The following is a 16,574-nucleotide window of genomic DNA, read 5'->3' as shown; positions in this document are numbered from 1 at the left end:
GGTAGACGGCTGTGTGTCAAGCGTGACTTATCAACGGTGAGAGCGAGTGCTTATCAAATGTCACTTACGGGATGAGACATTGTACAGATCAGTTTCTTCCCTAGGTGAGACCTGGGGCGAAGAGTTCTGGACTCCCACCTTACACCTGTCTAAAAGAGTGTTACGTCAGAGATCAAGGAAAGTCTCACTGTTGAATGTCTTGCTCAGGGTTCATGTTTTCACAAGCGCGGGCACGAGTCTCGTCTGGCTCCCATGTCTGCCATGGTGCCTGCCTCGCCATTTGCACACACAACGCGCTGTATCTTCAAGCATCGAGCAACAGAGACGCCGCAAGGAGAACGTAATTGAAACACCGCCCAACATGCTTCCGGCATCCGGATGCTTGGCCTCGTCGACGTTTATTTCTAAAACATGTTTCTCCTTTCTATCAAAAGGAGGGATAGTCTGCGGTATCTTTTTTATATATATTTTTTTACAGGAATCTATGGTTGGGCGTCGATCAGACTCATGATCTGCGCGCGGTGGCGGCAATGCCCTCGAATCCGGCCTCACGTCCTATGTAGGTCATGGTGAATCACGACTGAGACCGGCGTGAAAACCCCATCCTGCTTCACACCAACTCACGCAACATGATGCGTTGAAGACGACACAAATCATGCCTCGTCGGCTCGAACTTCCCCTCAAGTTGGGCAGAATAAAGGCTGGCGGCAAGTGCGTGAATCGCCCAACAATTCTGTTGCAGTCTCTGTGCTGCCTGATAGATTTGTTCTCATGCTGCGGCGATGTCGGGTGAGACCCCTGAAAACACGTCAAGGCAAGGCACAAGCATGGTCAAGCCTTCACTGCTATCCATCTCTGATCGGTAGGGCAGCGCAGTCCGCCTGGCCATGCAGCCCACAGGTGCTTTCGCTTAGTTCGCAGGCTGTCTTGTGCCGTTGAGGTCTTCAGGGCCGAACGACATGGGCAGCAGCTGGGCGCAGACATGCTCAGTTAGTATGCATAGGTCCGGCAGGGGGTCATCAGTCAGGCCAGGAACGTACGTCTTCGAGGCGTAGGACACAGTAATTCCCATCCTTGTCAAACATCAAAATGGGCATGCTCAACTCGCAGAACTCCCGGATACTGAGATGCAGCAGACCCGGTTAGTTTACAGACGCCATCTTGCTCATCTCACCCAACAGTCCGTCCGGGCCGGGGCTCGTGGGACTCACAACTGCCGGCACATGCCGCAGGGGCTGGCGGGCGGCGAGATGTCGGTGGCCACGGCGACAGCCTTGAAGCCGCGGTGGCCCTCGGTCACAGCCTTGCCGAAGGCGACGCGCTCGGCGCAGGTTCCGACGGGGTAGGCGGCGTTCTCGACGTTTGCGCCGGGGATGTAGGCGCCGGCGTTGGTGAGCAGCACGGCGCCGACGCGGAACTTGCTGTATGGGCAGTAGGCGGTGGCCTTGGCCTCGATGGCGTGGCGCCGCAGGTTCTTGATCTCCTCGGGCGTGAGGTCAAACGTCTCGGCCGTCGACTCGATGTGCTGGTTGTTGATGCTGGACAGCATCGGGGGCGGTTGGGGAGCCATTCTCGCTCGGTCTTGTCGGGTTCTTGTTGCAGGGGTTCGGATAGATTGATTGGTGTTGGATTAAGGTGGTGATTGAGACCACGATCAGGTGGTTATTACTTGGTAGTAATGCACAGGTTGTTCACAATTAAACAAGAAATGAAGTCTATGGGACTGAGTGTTCAGGTTGAGCAGAGTTCTACTCTCGTTCAGGAATGAGACAAAATGAAGCAATACCGCAGCGAAGTCTTCAGAATTGACAGGTGAGAGGAGTTTGGCCTTAGTGTCCCAAAAGGCATCAAGAACTATGTGGAGTGCGGTAGTCGCCGGCAGCCGGCAAGCAACTGCACGGGACCGTTTTCGTCTCTTGACAAGACCGATAAGACCAATATATTATGAGTCTTGATAATCAGGGTATTGTTGGTAGATGCGGACATCGTTATTGCAGCTAGATTTCTACAAGTAGAGATCCTGCAGGATGCAGCTTTGACCTCCCCTCCCCCGAGGAATACACACGATGTTCGGAGACCAATCGATGAATTGTTAGAGACCCGGATCTCACCGGCCGTCGTGTTGGCGCGTGCTATCAACACAGCAGCGACGGGAATACTATTCTCGATAATTCCTATCGCGCCACCTCCAGCGAGCGTACGAGGCCAACATGCCTTCAGATCGGAATGATCATCGGGTTCATCACGCTTGCGCCTCCGTCCACCACCATGTTTGCACCGTTTACATAGGATGAGAAGCCACATGCGAGGAATCCTGTGACCCTCGCAACCTCCTTGGGCTGGCCAGCACGTTCGAGCGGGATTGTCTGCTTCTGGGCCTGAATCACAAGCAACAGGAATCGTTAGCGAGAGGAGTATAAGCGCTGGGCATGGCGGTGGGATCCTAACCTCGGGCGTCTGTAAGGATGCCGGTGGAAACTGCGCCACGAGTCCTCTCATGTCGGACTGCATAACATGTTAGTGGCCGGACCCAGGTGACATTTCTTTGGCAGTGGCCGCTCACCCCGTGTAGGTCAACGCCGACGTCGACCTGGCCGGGAGAAATGCAATTTATCCTAACGCCAGTGCCCTTGAGCACGGCGACTCCGGCCCTGACGACCCCAAGTGCGGCATGGGTGGCCATGGTGTAGCTAGGCCCCCAGCAGCCTCCATATGTGGATGCCACACTGCTGATGACGATGATGCTGCCATATCTCTGCGACTTGGGGGCAGCATTGGGGTAGGCCTGCTTTTTCGTGAGCTTGCCCATGGCAGGAGGCGCGTACTTGAGCGCGAAGAAGGGAGCCATGGAGTGGGCCTCAAAGCACCGCTGCAGGTCGGCTGGAGTGGTGTCATGGATTGAGGGAGGCCCCAGCAGGCCGGACGAGCAGACCCAGACGTCGAGGCGGCCAAAGGCGTGCAGGACCTCATCGATGAGCTTGATTGTCTCTTCCTCCTTCGCGATGTGGAAGGGGTAGGGAATGAGCTTTGTGTGGGGATGCTCCTTGGACATGGCATCGACAAAGTCCTTGTCGGCGTCGAGGGCCGTGGGCTGATCACAGGCGTAGATCGCAGCCGCACCGTGTGTGGCCAACTCGTGGACGATGGCCTTACCAACGGGCTGTGAGGTTCCGGTCACGACACAGACGAAGCCGTACTCGAGTCCTGTCAATTCTGCAATTTTGCCTTTTACCGATCCCACGGAGAGGCTCTGAGGCCCGGTCACTCACAAGTTTGCCATCGGGGCGGTATGGGCTGAAGTCCTCTGTAGTATCCATGTTGTCACGTCCGAGCGGCGCGAGCTTGCGGGCACGACTATGTGCAACGAGAAGATGGAACGAACGAGAATATGGAACACAATACGCAGTGATGCCTGACAAGAGACACGGTTGCGTTGCGGCGGGTGGCGTGGCGGCTCTATTCACATGGGAGACTCAAAAGGGACCCAAGGCCCTCGCAGCATTGGGCATGGTGGCCTTTATCTGCTGGTGGACAAACATCGTGTCGTTGGCAACCTTGGAAGTGTGTTACACATCAACAATTGGGCGATGCTGGTTCGTCAATGGCTGCTGCAGCTGGTTGGTTAGCAGCTAGTGTGAGGAGACTGAGAGGTGCTTCTCCGAGGCACCGCTGGATTGCAAGAACCGACTGATAAAACGGGCTGGTCTGAGCTGCAACGCAACGGCCCTCGGCTCTCGATTGTCGACTCCCGCCCGGTGCAGATCTGCAGGGCTCAGGTCCAACGCAGGAGTTGGTAAAGCTAAAACTAGGTTCGCCGTGGCGGCTGTCGAGGCAGCCCTGGCAGCCCTGGCAGCCCTGGCAGCCCTGGCAGCCCTCTGTACATATTTTACTCTGGGGCGAAGCAGGCTGGCAGGGAGGGCTGAGAGGGAGCGAGGGGTCCTGAGAGCCCAGGAAATCACACCCAAGATTCCAACGTTGCAGCGGAACCGCCCCCCACCCCTTAATGGCAGGACTCGCCCTATCCCGTGAATTAGACCAACCTCGCTGCGCTGCCTTTTCCGACTCGAGGGCACACGACCGCAGGACCGCCGCCCCGACCACCGCCCCGACCACCGCCTCGAGACATGCAGCACTTATGACACCAATCCCGACCTCTGTACCACCCTCTACCTGCTTTCTGCGTCATCGGGAGAGAGCCTCTGCAGCTGGGCAGCCCGCCCCGTTACACGAGCTCGTGCTCTGCCCTGCCCTCACCCGCGCCCTGCCTGACCTCGCTCGCGAAACCCCCCTCCTCGACCCGATCTCGCCATGGACCAGGCAGACGTGCCGGCGCTCCTGGCCCGCCTGGCCAGCGACGAGGATGCCGCCCGCAAGATGGCCGTCTTCAAGCTGCAGTCCTCCATCAACGACCCTGCCTTCGCCGACGTCTTCATCTCCGCCGGCGGTCTCGTCATCCTGCGACGTCTCATCATGAGCACCGGCGGGAATACCCTGGCCTATTCGCTCCAATCCCTGAGCAGGCTGTTGGAGGTCGACATGGGCTGGGACATTTTCGAGGGCCACATGGCCACCGACCTCGTCGAGCGCATCGTCGAGCTCATCGTCACCAACCCCCTGGTCAACATCTTGAGAGGCGCAATGTCCATACTGGTTGCCCTCGTCTCCCACTCGCAGTCGGCCCCTAGGACCAACCATATCGCAGCATCTGTCAAGGGCCCCAGCACTTTCGGCTTCCGCGCTCTCAAGCCTGCCGTCGCCGTCTACCCCCAGCTTTTCGAGCAGGTCATCTCCCAGCTCCAGTCGGCCGACCATGCCCTGTGCGCAAACTCCTTGATGCTGATCAACGCACTCATACGCGACGCCGTCTCCAAGGAAGAGCCGCGGGCCGGTACAAATGGCGCCAGGTCCGGCGCGAACGAAGACTGGTCAAAGTTCATAAAGAAACTGCAGGATCTCGGCCTGATCAAGGCCGTATACAACCTGATGCAGAGCTCGGCAATGCAGGACCTTGCCCAGCCTCTGCTCGAGTTCCAATCGCTTACCAAGGTGCTCCTCAGGCGCTGGAAGGAGGTCAAGGTCGACCTCGAGCGGCCTGAGCACCGCAGGGCCCTGAAGGGTCTGCATCTTGCCAGCGCGCCCGACAAGTCCTTTGGTAATGGTTCCGGCTCCACCACGCCGGTGGCCATGGATAATGAGAAAGGCACCAGGAAGCACAATCCAGAAAAGTGGCGCAGGCTCGGTTTTGAGACGGAAAGCCCAGCGCAAGAGTTCAACACCGCCGGCTTCCTGGGTATGATGGACCTGACCGACTACGTGCGCAAGAATGAGGACGGGTTTCAGAAGATGCTCTTGGAGCAGTCGACAAGGCCGCTACACGAGAGGTGTCCAGTGGCACGCTCGAGCTTGGCAGTTACGACGATGCTTTTCGAGCACTTCGAGGTCAACAAGGCAGATCTCGAGGATACAAAGGCCTACCAAGCACTTGAGAATGTCAAGAACAACGACAAGATCTTCAGGCCCCTGTTGCTTCAGTGGTCGCGACTGCATGCCGCAGGTCTTCATGCTTTCTTCCGGCTGTGGAAGGCGACGGGAGCCGAGAGAGACGACTTCGACAAGGTGGCTGAGCTGGTCCGGATTCTCATCGAACAGGTGGTTGGCCAGGCGAGCAGGATGAAAGACGTTGTGGAGGTTGAGGAAGAGCTTCAGGAGCATGATTGTGCGCGACTTCGGGAGCTGCAGATGGAGCTTCTGGACCTGTCTTTCGACGACCAGTGGGGCCAGCATCTCTATCAAGTGCGCGAAGAATTGAAACACGAAGCACTGTCATTCGTCAAGGAACAGCGCATCCGCTGCCTACTGCAGGGGGCTTGGTCCTCCAGACCACTGCCGCGTCGTGACCAGCCCGAAAACCAGCAGGAGGAGGGCTCGGGCAAGAAGAAGCTTTACCAGCCAAAACCGTGGAGATTTGCGAAGCTATCCCACAACCGACGGTACCTTCACTACGCCGACTTTGCAGAGAAGATAGAGCCAGACCCCAGCCTTGACTCGCTCGCAGAGAAGATCGATCTGAGCACCATTAGCTCGGTGGTGTCAAACGTGTCTGCCCCTAACGACGACGCTCGGAGCGTATCTAGCGCATCCACGCTCAAGAACCAGGCGGCAAACGCTGGCGCCGTGGGCATCAATGCGACACCCAAGACGACGACGAAGATCACAATCTACAGCTATGTCAGGCCTGAAGAGGCGGCCAAGGGCGGCGACACCAAGGAGCAGGCTATCCTGACACTGTTCCCCTTGAACCACTCCCTGGCGTCCGAGTGGCTGGACGGCCTGCTCATGCTGCTCAACCAGGCGCCAATCACGGCGGAGACCAACAAGCTGGTGACGCTGGTCAGCGAATACGGACTGAAGATCAGGCTTCTGAATGTAAGGGTAGACGCCGTGTACCAGGGCCCGCCTCCTGGAGCCGGCGTGGTACCGAGCAGGGAGGGGCTAGACGACAACTACTTCTATGAGGTCTAGTCTTGCTTCAGGCCACGGTGATGGGATGCTGAGGTCGCGTGTGGGTGAATATTTTCTTTCCTTCTTGAAGTCATGTTTTAGTCAATGCGTATACCCCGATTTAGCAGAGGAGATGGAGAGTTTCGATGGCTCTGAGAGCATGCGTTGAGGTTTTGCATATTTCCATAGCAGCCACCATGGTCATCAGCATAGCGATAATAAGTCCGTTTGTTTTGGCTTTGTCTTCTTGAACATGTATATTATATTTATAAAACCGGAAAGTTTGAGCCTGACCGTGACCGACTTCTGAGACATGTGGATGGCCTGACGGCACGGGAGACTCCAGGCTCCCCCAGAAGCCGGAAGACCCCAGGTGGAGACAAAGTGCACACAGTACAAGTGTGTGAGAGGTCAGTCCAAGGAAAAATAATACTGTGATGCAAACACAGGGTCCTGGGGAGTGTCAAAACGTGGCTGGTGTGGGGACTCGACCCAGCGCCTCGGGCCGCCCTGCAGCAGCTATACCCTAGTTGCCTAGCATGCCCAGATCCGGCCTAGTCTCCTGCTGCAGGCTGGGCAGGTGGCTGGGGCAGGGGTCCGGCCTCAATACTGAGTAGAAGTACAAACGGGCGTCCCTGATGTCTTCACACAAAGCCAGAAGTCTAGCCACCCCAACCCCAACCCCTCCTCTCTACACTGCAGGCGATCGCAACCACCGCCCTCTCCCAAAGCCGCATTGAAGCCACACAAGATGCCCTACAACACTCCCTCAAGGAGGGGAGGATCCGCAAAGAAGGCGTTCACGCCTCGCAAGCGAGGTTTATTTGAAGACGGCCAATGGCTCTGTAAGACCCGGCCACAAACGCCCCGTGAGAACTGACTGACTGGCGGCTCGTTTCGCTGACCATGAGCCATCTGCACTCGCAGGCGAGTGCACGCCGCGGAAACCTGCCCTCTGCCTGACGGTGAAGAAGGATAGCCCGAACAAGGGCAAGCGCTTCTACACATGCCAGGACAACCCAAAGAAATGCGACTTCTTCCTCTGGTCCGTTTCCCCCGTGATTGGCATGTTCCAGTTGCTCATGAGCGCACTCACTTACAGCATACACAGGGAGGAAGAGGCAATGAAGCGCGAGCGCGATGCCCTCATGCTCCACAACTGCCGCTCCGAAAATGGTGTCACCACGAGCGTGCGGGCCAAGACACCAGAGCCTGCGCCTCCTCTGAACCTGACCGGGCCCGGGTCAAAACCAGCTGCGCCGACTATCTCCCAGTACTTCGACAGGCCGGGAGGGTCCAAGCAACGTATCTTCAGGGGAATTGACGGCCCCCACGATGAGTTTCCCTCACAATCCAGCGACACCGAGGACGACGTACCGGAACCGAGCCAAACGCTGCGCGGCTCGAATTCATCCAAGTCCCTCAGCTCCGACGCCAGATCTGGCAGGCCCGGTGGCGGTATCCAGGCGCGACCAGGAGGCAGGGCAACGGAGCCCGTGACGCCGACGGCAAAGCGCAAGCGCAGCGTCTTCCCGGACGACAGCGACGACGAGTTCGGGGGCGACGACCTCGAGGACTCGGATACGGAGCGGCAGCTCGCGGCGATCACGGATGAGAGCGCGCGGAAGCAGCAGCGCACGAAGGATGCTTACGCGACCCCTGCTGGTGGCGGCGGCGGCCAGAACGGGCTCCTCCCGACGCCTGTGAGCAGGCGGCCTGGCTTGCTCGTCGGGTCGGAGGAGCGCGAGCGCTCGGCGAAGCGGCAGCGGCAGGGTGGTGGTCGTGAAGAAGAAGGAGATGATGATGACGAGACGCGACCATATCCTGGGCAGGTATCGCGGGACCCGGAGACGCCCACGCCGTACCGCAAGACCGACGCACTCACCAACACCACCACCACCCCCGAGACGGCCAGGAAAGCCGCCGCATCAACGACGGCGGCCGCGGAAGACTTCCCCAAGATCGCGGACGAGGTCATGTCTATGCTGTCCGCGCAGCCCGTGTCCGAGTCGACGAAGCGAACGCTTAGGGCGGCCATGGAGCGGCACGAGGCGCGGGTCAGGGGCATTGTGAGGGGCCGGGACGCCGCGAGGGCGGGCATCGCCGAGCGGGATATCAGGATTGCCGAGCTGCAGGCCCGGATCGTGGCCCTTGAGAACGGGCGGAAGATGGACAAGATGAGGCTAAAGGAGCTCAGCTCGGGGCTGTTGAAGCTGAGCCAGGAGGAGTGAGGTGGGGCTGGTCATTTTCTGTCTGCTTGGTCGGATAGAAGACGGCATGGCTGGCTGGCTGGCTGGCTGGATGTATGGCTAATTTGCGTGTTTGGTAACGCACATAGTGAGCTAGGCTGGGGCTATATTTGCGACAGCCTCATAGGATACCCCTTTTGACTTTCTTCAGATGCAAGTACCTAAACATCATGATGAGAACAAAAAGTTCCATATGTGTGGTGATGTCCTATTATATTGATTGGACAGGTGGTTCAACTTTACTATTCCTCTATGTGTCCAAAATCTGTCCGACATGTGTCCAACCGAGGAGCTCGGCCTCCCATGATCCGCGCTCTCGCGCTTCCTAGAACCCGCTCTGCCTCGCTCCTCCTTCGAAGCTAGGGTTCATCTACTCCAACTTTCAAGCAGGGGGTATCTCATGCGGCAAATGCAAGAGTATATGTAGCTATCAGCCGCTCAAATCTTGCACGGTATGTCCTATATTTCCATCAAGATGCTTGTACGTCATCATGCCCGTCCGTTCTATTTTCCAGTCATCCTCGCCAGTTTGGATCCCTTGACTGGTGCTGGCAAGCACTGGATGAGCTCATCGCGTGCTGTTGCAGTCAATTAGCCATTTTGTCAAGATGCCTGTCACGTCCAGGAAATGAGACTCACTCTCTTCGCTCTCAAATAATATCGTGATATCGTCATGCTCTCCTGGTATCTCCGGCAGGTCCAAGCACACAAACGAAACGTCGTCCGCTGAACCCTCATGATCTTCCGGCCTGCGTGGCAGCGGGAACTTTGCGTCGTCAATCTTGATGCCCGACAGCTTACTGCGGCTAACGGTCTCGAAGACGTCGGTCGGCTTCAGGGGAAAGCTCATGCTTTCACCATGGTGGAAGTCCTCGAAGAAGGCAAGCACCTGAATGATGTTCTCGGACTGAACAACCTGGATTCTTGTCGTTCCTGCCTCCCACTTCTTGTAGATTGGCACCACCATGCGTCGCCGGGAAATGGCCAGTGTTGCTGCGATTCCATCAAACAGCACCTTGAACCCTGTCAAAGCCTCCTCGAACTCGTGCAAGTTTCTTTGACTGGTGAACGTCAGCGTACGCACCGAAGATGCGCGACTAGTTGTCTGAAGCGCCTGGTACATCTCCTCGGGCGTCTGCTTTGGAACCTGAGACTCTGACAAGGCAATCGTCAAGTCCTTTTGTGGCTGCCGCAGAATCGAGAGACTCAATTGGTCCTTCACAGGTAGCCTAATCTTCAGCTCCCCAGGTTCAACATTGACTCTGTCGGTGATGGTACCGCATTTGAAGTCGACCACGATCTTGAGCTTCTCCGATAGTACTGTTTCTGGAATTTCGTCCTCAGCGTCCTCATTGATAATCCTGACTCTTGACCAAGGCAGCTGCGAGAAGCCCTTCATAGGCCCGGATTTTACAGTATGCGACACTGCATAACCAGTAATGGGTACTTCGGAGTGAACCTTCTCGTCATGTTGGACAACCGTGCCGGCCAAAATACTATGGAATCGAAGACGCTCGGGCTCGTCATTGAAGGCCATGACCATCCTACCGGATGAGTTCCCATCATCAAATCTGAGCAGAAGAGCTGGCTCGTTGTGCTCGCCGCGTAGAAATCCGAACTGAACTGGTGTCTGTGGACTGTACACATGGTTGACTGCACTGAGTACCTTCGTGCTCGGACCGGTTACGACAGCCAGGCGGAAGCCTCTGTGATAATTTCTCTGTCCTGTCGGCGATGCTTCCGTGAGGATCTTCTCGAAAAGACCGACATCGCAAGCTCGAACCGCCTCTTTGGGGAATGTCGCAGACTGGGCGTTGGAATCGAAATACTGAAAGCTGCGCAGGGTTGACTTGAAGACAATTTCCTCTTCTTTTCGCGGCTGAAGTGTCGCGAGTGACTTGGCATTGAAGTCTTGCATGCTCCAAAGGAGCTTGAAATCTTGGGGTCTACACTGGGTAGCAAGCGCAAAGCCACGAGGCAGCCTGACCTCGAGGGAACATTTTTCCACCCTCCACTTCACGTCCTCCCACGTTGGGCCCGCCGCCTTGTTGCTTTGTATGCGGAACTGGACTGCGCCGTTCTGGCTTGCAAGACAGAACTCGAGGCTGGATTGTTTTGTTGCTCTTGTTACGGAGAGCAGGCAGGGGAAGCGTAGCGGGTGGCTTTCCATCCCTTGCTCCATGAGGAAAACATCCACGAAATAGCGGCCGTAGCAGAACATGTCGACTGTGTCGCCCAGTGGCAAAGTTGCGAGCAATGGCATCCTGGTGACGGGTTGTTGTAGTGCAAGGGACCCGCCTCGGGAGCCCCACAACAAGGACACAACATCTTGACTGATGGCAGGATACTCTACCCAAATTGATCGATCGAGCGACTGTGGCAAGAGCGCATCGTCTGGGGGTAAGAAGCCGTTCCGCTTCATGGAAGAGGAAAGTTTTCTTAATTGCGACGTTATCGCCTGGCCGACTTCCTGGACTTCTGCTTCGACGGAACTGCTTTTCTGACTCATTACCTCGGGAACGACTTCCTCAAACATGAAGTATGCCTTTGCCAGGTCTGCATATGCTTGTTGGCGGGCTGCTGAGACTTGACCTTGGGTCTGCGGTGTCTGTGGCGCCTCTCTGATGGACATTTCCAGCGCCATTCTACCCTTTAAAAACCACCAAAGCGCCGCCCGAGCAAGCTCGTCTAGGGAACATGAAAGGAAGGGCTTAACCTGCTCTGCGTGCAGACGGAACAGCTCGAACAGGTGGCGGGTTCGTGAAGCGAATACATCCAGAGCGTCGTCAACGGGTGTGGCAACGTCAGGCACAGCGGCATTTCGCTTCGTCGGAGATTCGGTCGGCCTGGGCGGCGGCTCTCTGGTCGACGGCCATCGTTGTGACATGTTCGGGCTCGAGGTAGATGTGTGGGAATAGTTTGACGACGCGGGACTTTGTTCTACCGGCGGCCTCCTGAACTGGCTCTCCGGAGACTCGGCGCCGACTGACGACGTCGCCGAAGCGCGAGAGTCGGTAGGTGTACCGGGTCCGACGCCGCCTTGCCTGATTTCCTCCCACTGGTGTTCTAGGGAGTGGGCGGAAGACTGGCGAACGGCTTGTGCGAACGCCATGCCCTCAGCCTGGCGCTGTTTGGCCTGGTTTATCTCGATGAAAGACTTCCTCTTTTCGTCGTTAGACACCACTGAATTGTCCAGGAACCGAGAGGCGTTGGGAGTGCCTGCAGGCACAGCAGGCACAGCAGGCGCAGCAGGCGCAGGCGCCTCCGCGTCTTTCGGCGGCTCAGGTGGGAGATCACGGCCGGGTTCCGGGGCGGGGGGTACAGGGGGTGCTGGCGGCGGAGGAGCATCCGCGATGGTGGAGAAGCCTGTCTGTGTACGTCTCATGGGTTGTGGGACGAAGTCCTCCTGTTGGGTCTCCGAATATGCCCTCTCCCTCTCTCCCTCGCGAAGACGGGCTATCTTTTGCAACTGCGCCGGCGGCGGGGCAGACTGCGCCCTCTTCCTCTTCCCAATCTCAGCGGTCGGGACATTACACTCGTCCCCACCGTCGCCAATTACCTCGGGGCGCGTATCGGCGAATCTCACGACAAGACCCTTCTTGTTTCGTACCCTGGGGCTGTGGGAGCGCGTACGAATGGGGACGCTTGGCTGGAGTGTCTGCTGCTGCTGCTGCTGCTGCTGCTGCTGTTGTTGCTGGGCACCATACTCGGCGGCGTTGGGATAGCGCCTCGCGGTGGACGTGTCAAGCTTGGCCAACAATTGCGGCCCGGGGTGATTGACCGTGACGGGGAGGTTGTCGTGAGAGCTGTGGAAGAAGTTGTTCAGATCCTCATTGTTGTTGTTATTGTTGTTGGCTGGGTTCGATGTCTTGCGATCCCTCCCAAACAACTTGCCCATCAACCGGCCCCTTTTGGAATATGGATCCTGCTCCATGGCTGTCGTGCGCGCTGCCGTTGGCTTCGTGATGAGGGTGTCTCGATGTTCGGCGGGCGATGAGGACAGGGTTTTGGAATTCAGACGGAAAGATGAGTCGTGCTTCTCAGGCTCGGTCCGGGGGCATTGTGTCACGAAGGAGGAGGGAAGGTGAGGCCGAGGCCAGCAACGTTCACAGGGCTGGCTGGCGGGCTGGCTTGCTTGCTGGGGCGACACGGCCGTGATCAATGGCAAGTCAGGGAGACGGTCTAGGGTGGGAGGCTTTGGGAAGGGACGATACTGGGGCCAAAGTTGCAGGTGCAATGCAGGACAATTATCTCTGGTCTAAATTTATGCGGTGGTGTAGGTTGGCAGCAAAGATGCCAAGTTAGTAAGGAGGCTCGAGGTTGGCGAAGAGCCCACGGGCAACCGTTTCAGCAACGTCGTTCTTCACAGGGCGGGCAGGTGAGTGAACTGTATGTACTCCATACTTGGCTCTGCTGCTGTAACAACAGCGTTGGGATACCCCGGCCCATTTCTCGCGGCCCTCAGGTCCCTCATGTCCAGTCAGCCAGTCCGTCCGCGGCGCCGTTACGCATTCCTAGCGAGGCCGGTACCACCCCATGAGTACCTACCTGGCCGCCTGGGTGGGCTGCCCGAGCGGGGGGGTACATGGTACCGTGGTATCTGGGTGCTGACCCGCGCAGGTGGGACCCCACCAGAGTTCACATCAGACGTCCGCAGCATGATGCTTGGCCTCCACCCTATTGAGTTCCTGAGCTGGAGCTCTGGACCCCTTTTCCCGGCCTGCTTGAGGCGCTTCTGAAATTAGGGGCACTGTCTGAATCAGTGCACTCCTCGCCCGCCTCGCAGCAGCAGCAGCAGCACAGCAAAGCTGTCTCTCTTTTACGAGGAGACCTGGTTCAAGTTCGTATCTGCTGGTCTGTTGACGGGGCTGCAGCCTGCAGGATGCCCTGGAGACTTGGTTTTTTGGTGATTTTTTTTTCTTTCGAGAGCGGTCGCGCGGCCTCACTCAGGCACCGATCTCGTCTCCACGATAGAGAGCCCATGTTTCCACGGTGCATCGGTGAATGCGCTGACTCCACTCCTGCCTCGAAATTTAAGGTAAGTACCTACTTAAATAGCTACCCTTGAACGTGGAGATGCTTCCTGCCTTATTGCCGGCATGGCGCGCCGCCTTGACGGCAGTCAGAAGAGAGAGAGCGCGAGAGAGCGCGAGAGAATGGGGGAGGATATGACTACACAGTAGGTAAGTACCTAACTAACATAAGCCTGCAGGGCGAACCCACCCTGGGTGGCTCCTGGGGTTTGTTGTACGATGTCTTTTTCGGCTTACTATTCCAGACCGTTCCGCAAGACACGAGAGAAAGATGTTATATCCCAGGGGCAGGTACCCACATGCCATGTCAGGTACGTACTGTGTGTGTCACCCACGGGAGCTTCCCGCAAGGACGCTAGGCAGAGGGAGGGAGAGGGAGCACTCAATTTCACAGCCGAGTCCCTCGCAACCGTCTGACGGTACATAGTACCAGCCCATCGACCGTGACCTGAGGGCGGCGGCCCACTGCCCTCTCCTCTTGCCCTGTTTTACCGACTACCGAGCAGATCAGTTAGCAGATCAGTACAGCACTGCGCTCCGTACCGAGTACGTCCAGAAGAACCACATTGCCGCGGCCCGTGGGAACGTGGGAACGTAAAAACGTGGGAATCATAGCTGGCCAGACCCAAAGGCTAGCCCAAGTACAATTAAATCCTTATCTAACAGTATCTCTCTCTCATCTCTCCCTCCCCGGCTCTGCATGCCCGGCCCTGCTCCCCGAGCCGTAATGCACAAGGCTTGTCTGCAGCGCCAGGACCAACGGGGAATCCTTTTGTTTGTTTCAACTTGGAATCTCGACGCCGCAATCTCGACAATCCCCGGCGGCTCTGTGCCAAGGAGGCGTCGCCGAGGCATAGATAACAGCAGCCAGCAGCCAGCAGCCAGCAGCCAGTAGATCTGGCCCTGAGTTGTTACTTCTTGCTGATCCCAAAATGTCTTGTCCTGTCCTGCCCTGTTGCTCTTTCTTGTCCGAGACAATAGCTTTTATTTCGGTAGGCCGATCAACCAAACTAGCGGAACTCTATCATCACATGGGGTGGCTGTGGATGACAGTAGACAATAGATAATAGAGATCTGGTGTCAGTACACACCTGGGAAAGCAACAGCTTTGACACCCCTGCCAGCCGCAGGTAATCAAGCCCACCTTAGATATTTCTCTCTACTGTGTACGGAGTAGTACGGAGTACCAATAACCTGCCACATATGAGCCGTCAGTACTCCGTACACATACACGCACATAGGACCAAAACCCTTTTATTTCGTCATCACATATAGCTTTCCCTACGACAATGCACGCATCCTACGAATCTCGGTTCTACCAGTGTCACCCTTCCGAATCTTGATGCGCGGCAATCTCCTTGCTGGACTCGGGTTCGTTGACAGACGCACGGTCTCTTGTCCCAGACTGGCAACGAGTCACGCGACACAGAGCGCGGCAAAGGAGACACGCCTCAGGCTGTTCGGTTGCGCCGTTTCTGCCCTCCATAATGTGCATGGAACATCATCTTCATGTGCTTAAACCTGGCCCCCCCTCCTGTTTTCAGCTTCCTTCCTTTTGACCAAATACAATGAGGACGTGGTCGATTGGGACTGAACAATGCCCGTTGCAGTCACGTGTGCCTTGCCTCCAGGACTGGCTATTCGCTATGGCCTTGCAGCATAACAACCGAACCCCCGCCGGAAGAAGAAAACTGGTCTATAGTTATCAAAGCTCGGCAAAGCTTGTTTCTAGATGGGCCTGGTACAGTCTTGCAACGGTTTTGGTGTTGTTCAGAGCTTCAAACTGCGGCCAATTCGGAATGTAGCCACCTGGGAATGCTAGCTCACGTAGCCCGTGCCGCCACAGGCAGGTCTACTCGGGTCATCAGACCTCAGATTCCAAAATCCAGATGGACGAAGGAGCTGTCAGAAATGGAACTGATCACAAATTGCGCAGAGGTGGGCCTCTGCCGTATGTAAATAAATCACTGCGGCATCTCGTCCTAGAAAGCAGCGTGGCAGTTGAGGTGCATGTCTCAGGAAAAAGATGAATGACGCCAGTCAAAATGACCACAGACCCAAGTCTCAGAGACTTTCTGAGTGCCTTTTCAACAATATTATGTAGCCATAGACAGTGAAGTACATGCCGGGGCTTCTGTTGGTGAACCCGAGACAACGTCGTCATCACCAAATCCAAGGAAGGAAGGGACACAGTTTGGCAAGTTGACTGTGGGGATTGGCTGCCGGCATGTCTTGCAAGTGGTACCTGCGGGAAATCTGGTGACATCTTCACTTTCATCAGAATAATTCGTTGCCTATCGCCCTTAAAACCCCTTCGACTTAGACACAGTTTGTGTTTCAGGCTGATCTCGTGAAAGCCATATCTGCTGCTCGAGACGCGGTTCTGTGAAGACTTTCCAAGGGCCTGCTAGGTCCTGTCATTGCGACTTCTGCACAGTCACTGCCGACTCTGGGGTTGATATGCACGGAGAGCAACTCCTGAATACCCACAGTATTGGTTCATCAGGGGAAAGATTCCAGACAATAGTCACACTCCACATTGCACGAAATATTCGGCACAAGAATGGTTCCATGGAAGCATGAGTACATATAGCATCATAAGATATGTTTCAATGTTTGTTAAAGTTCATCGTGTCGTCTCTCATCGATGTTTGTCTTGGTGTCTTGGAACTCAGCATCGGCTCATGACAACAGGCGTCTAGTTTATAGGGTCGTCAACGAGACCAGTGACTTGAAAGCCCTTGGAAAGCCGTGAAGAGACCGGGGCATGGACAGGATTGCAATCACATGT

The 16,574-nt window shown here is 56.5% G+C and overlaps 5 protein-coding genes across 5 annotated transcripts; 2 read left to right on the top strand and 3 right to left on the bottom strand.

The window, feature by feature from the left end:
- Positions 1 to 910: 910 nt before the first annotated feature.
- On the bottom strand, positions 911 to 1,570 carry KVR01_005201 (cytidine deaminase; the record flags this gene model as incomplete). Its single annotated transcript, XM_044785916.1, has 3 exons — positions 911 to 970; positions 1,041 to 1,122; positions 1,212 to 1,570. 3 exons carry the CDS (start codon positions 1,568 to 1,570, stop codon positions 911 to 913), a joined length of 501 nt encoding a protein of 166 aa, XP_044645646.1.
- Positions 1,571 to 2,216: 646 nt separating this feature from the next.
- On the bottom strand, positions 2,217 to 3,317 carry KVR01_005444 (uncharacterized protein; the record flags this gene model as incomplete). The annotated part of the gene is made up of 4 exons (XM_044795024.1): positions 2,217 to 2,378; positions 2,449 to 2,505; positions 2,564 to 3,196; positions 3,270 to 3,317. The coding sequence occupies 4 exons, from the start codon at positions 3,315 to 3,317 to the stop codon at positions 2,217 to 2,219; spliced, it is 900 nt and encodes a 299-aa protein (XP_044645889.1).
- A 638-nt stretch (positions 3,318 to 3,955) lies between these two features.
- Positions 3,956 to 6,794, top strand: KVR01_005501 (uncharacterized protein). Its single transcript, XM_044782911.1, has one exon. It carries the CDS (start codon positions 4,309 to 4,311, stop codon positions 6,520 to 6,522), a length of 2,214 nt encoding a protein of 737 aa, XP_044645946.1. The 5' UTR covers positions 3,956 to 4,308; the 3' UTR covers positions 6,523 to 6,794.
- Positions 6,795 to 7,161: 367 nt separating this feature from the next.
- On the top strand, positions 7,162 to 8,928 carry KVR01_004849 (uncharacterized protein). The gene is made up of 3 exons (XM_044784861.1): positions 7,162 to 7,346; positions 7,429 to 7,546; positions 7,613 to 8,928. Exons 1-3 carry the CDS (start codon positions 7,253 to 7,255, stop codon positions 8,730 to 8,732), a joined length of 1,332 nt encoding a protein of 443 aa, XP_044645294.1. The 5' UTR covers positions 7,162 to 7,252; the 3' UTR covers positions 8,733 to 8,928.
- Positions 8,929 to 8,944: 16 nt separating this feature from the next.
- On the bottom strand, positions 8,945 to 13,138 carry KVR01_004889 (uncharacterized protein). The gene is made up of 2 exons (XM_044792691.1): positions 9,390 to 13,138; positions 8,945 to 9,328 (listed from the first exon to the last, which is right to left on the bottom strand). The coding sequence occupies exons 1-2, from the start codon at positions 12,682 to 12,684 to the stop codon at positions 9,255 to 9,257; spliced, it is 3,369 nt and encodes a 1,122-aa protein (XP_044645334.1). The 5' UTR covers positions 12,685 to 13,138; the 3' UTR covers positions 8,945 to 9,254.
- Between the last annotated feature and the right edge of the window lie 3,436 nt (positions 13,139 to 16,574).

The sequence above is a fragment of the Diaporthe batatas genome (genome assembly GCF_019321695.1).
Source record: "Diaporthe batatas strain CRI 302-4 chromosome Unknown Contig00005, whole genome shotgun sequence".
NCBI lineage: Eukaryota > Fungi > Ascomycota > Sordariomycetes > Diaporthales > Diaporthaceae > Diaporthe > Diaporthe batatas.
This window is presented reverse-complemented; position numbering and strand designations above follow the sequence as displayed.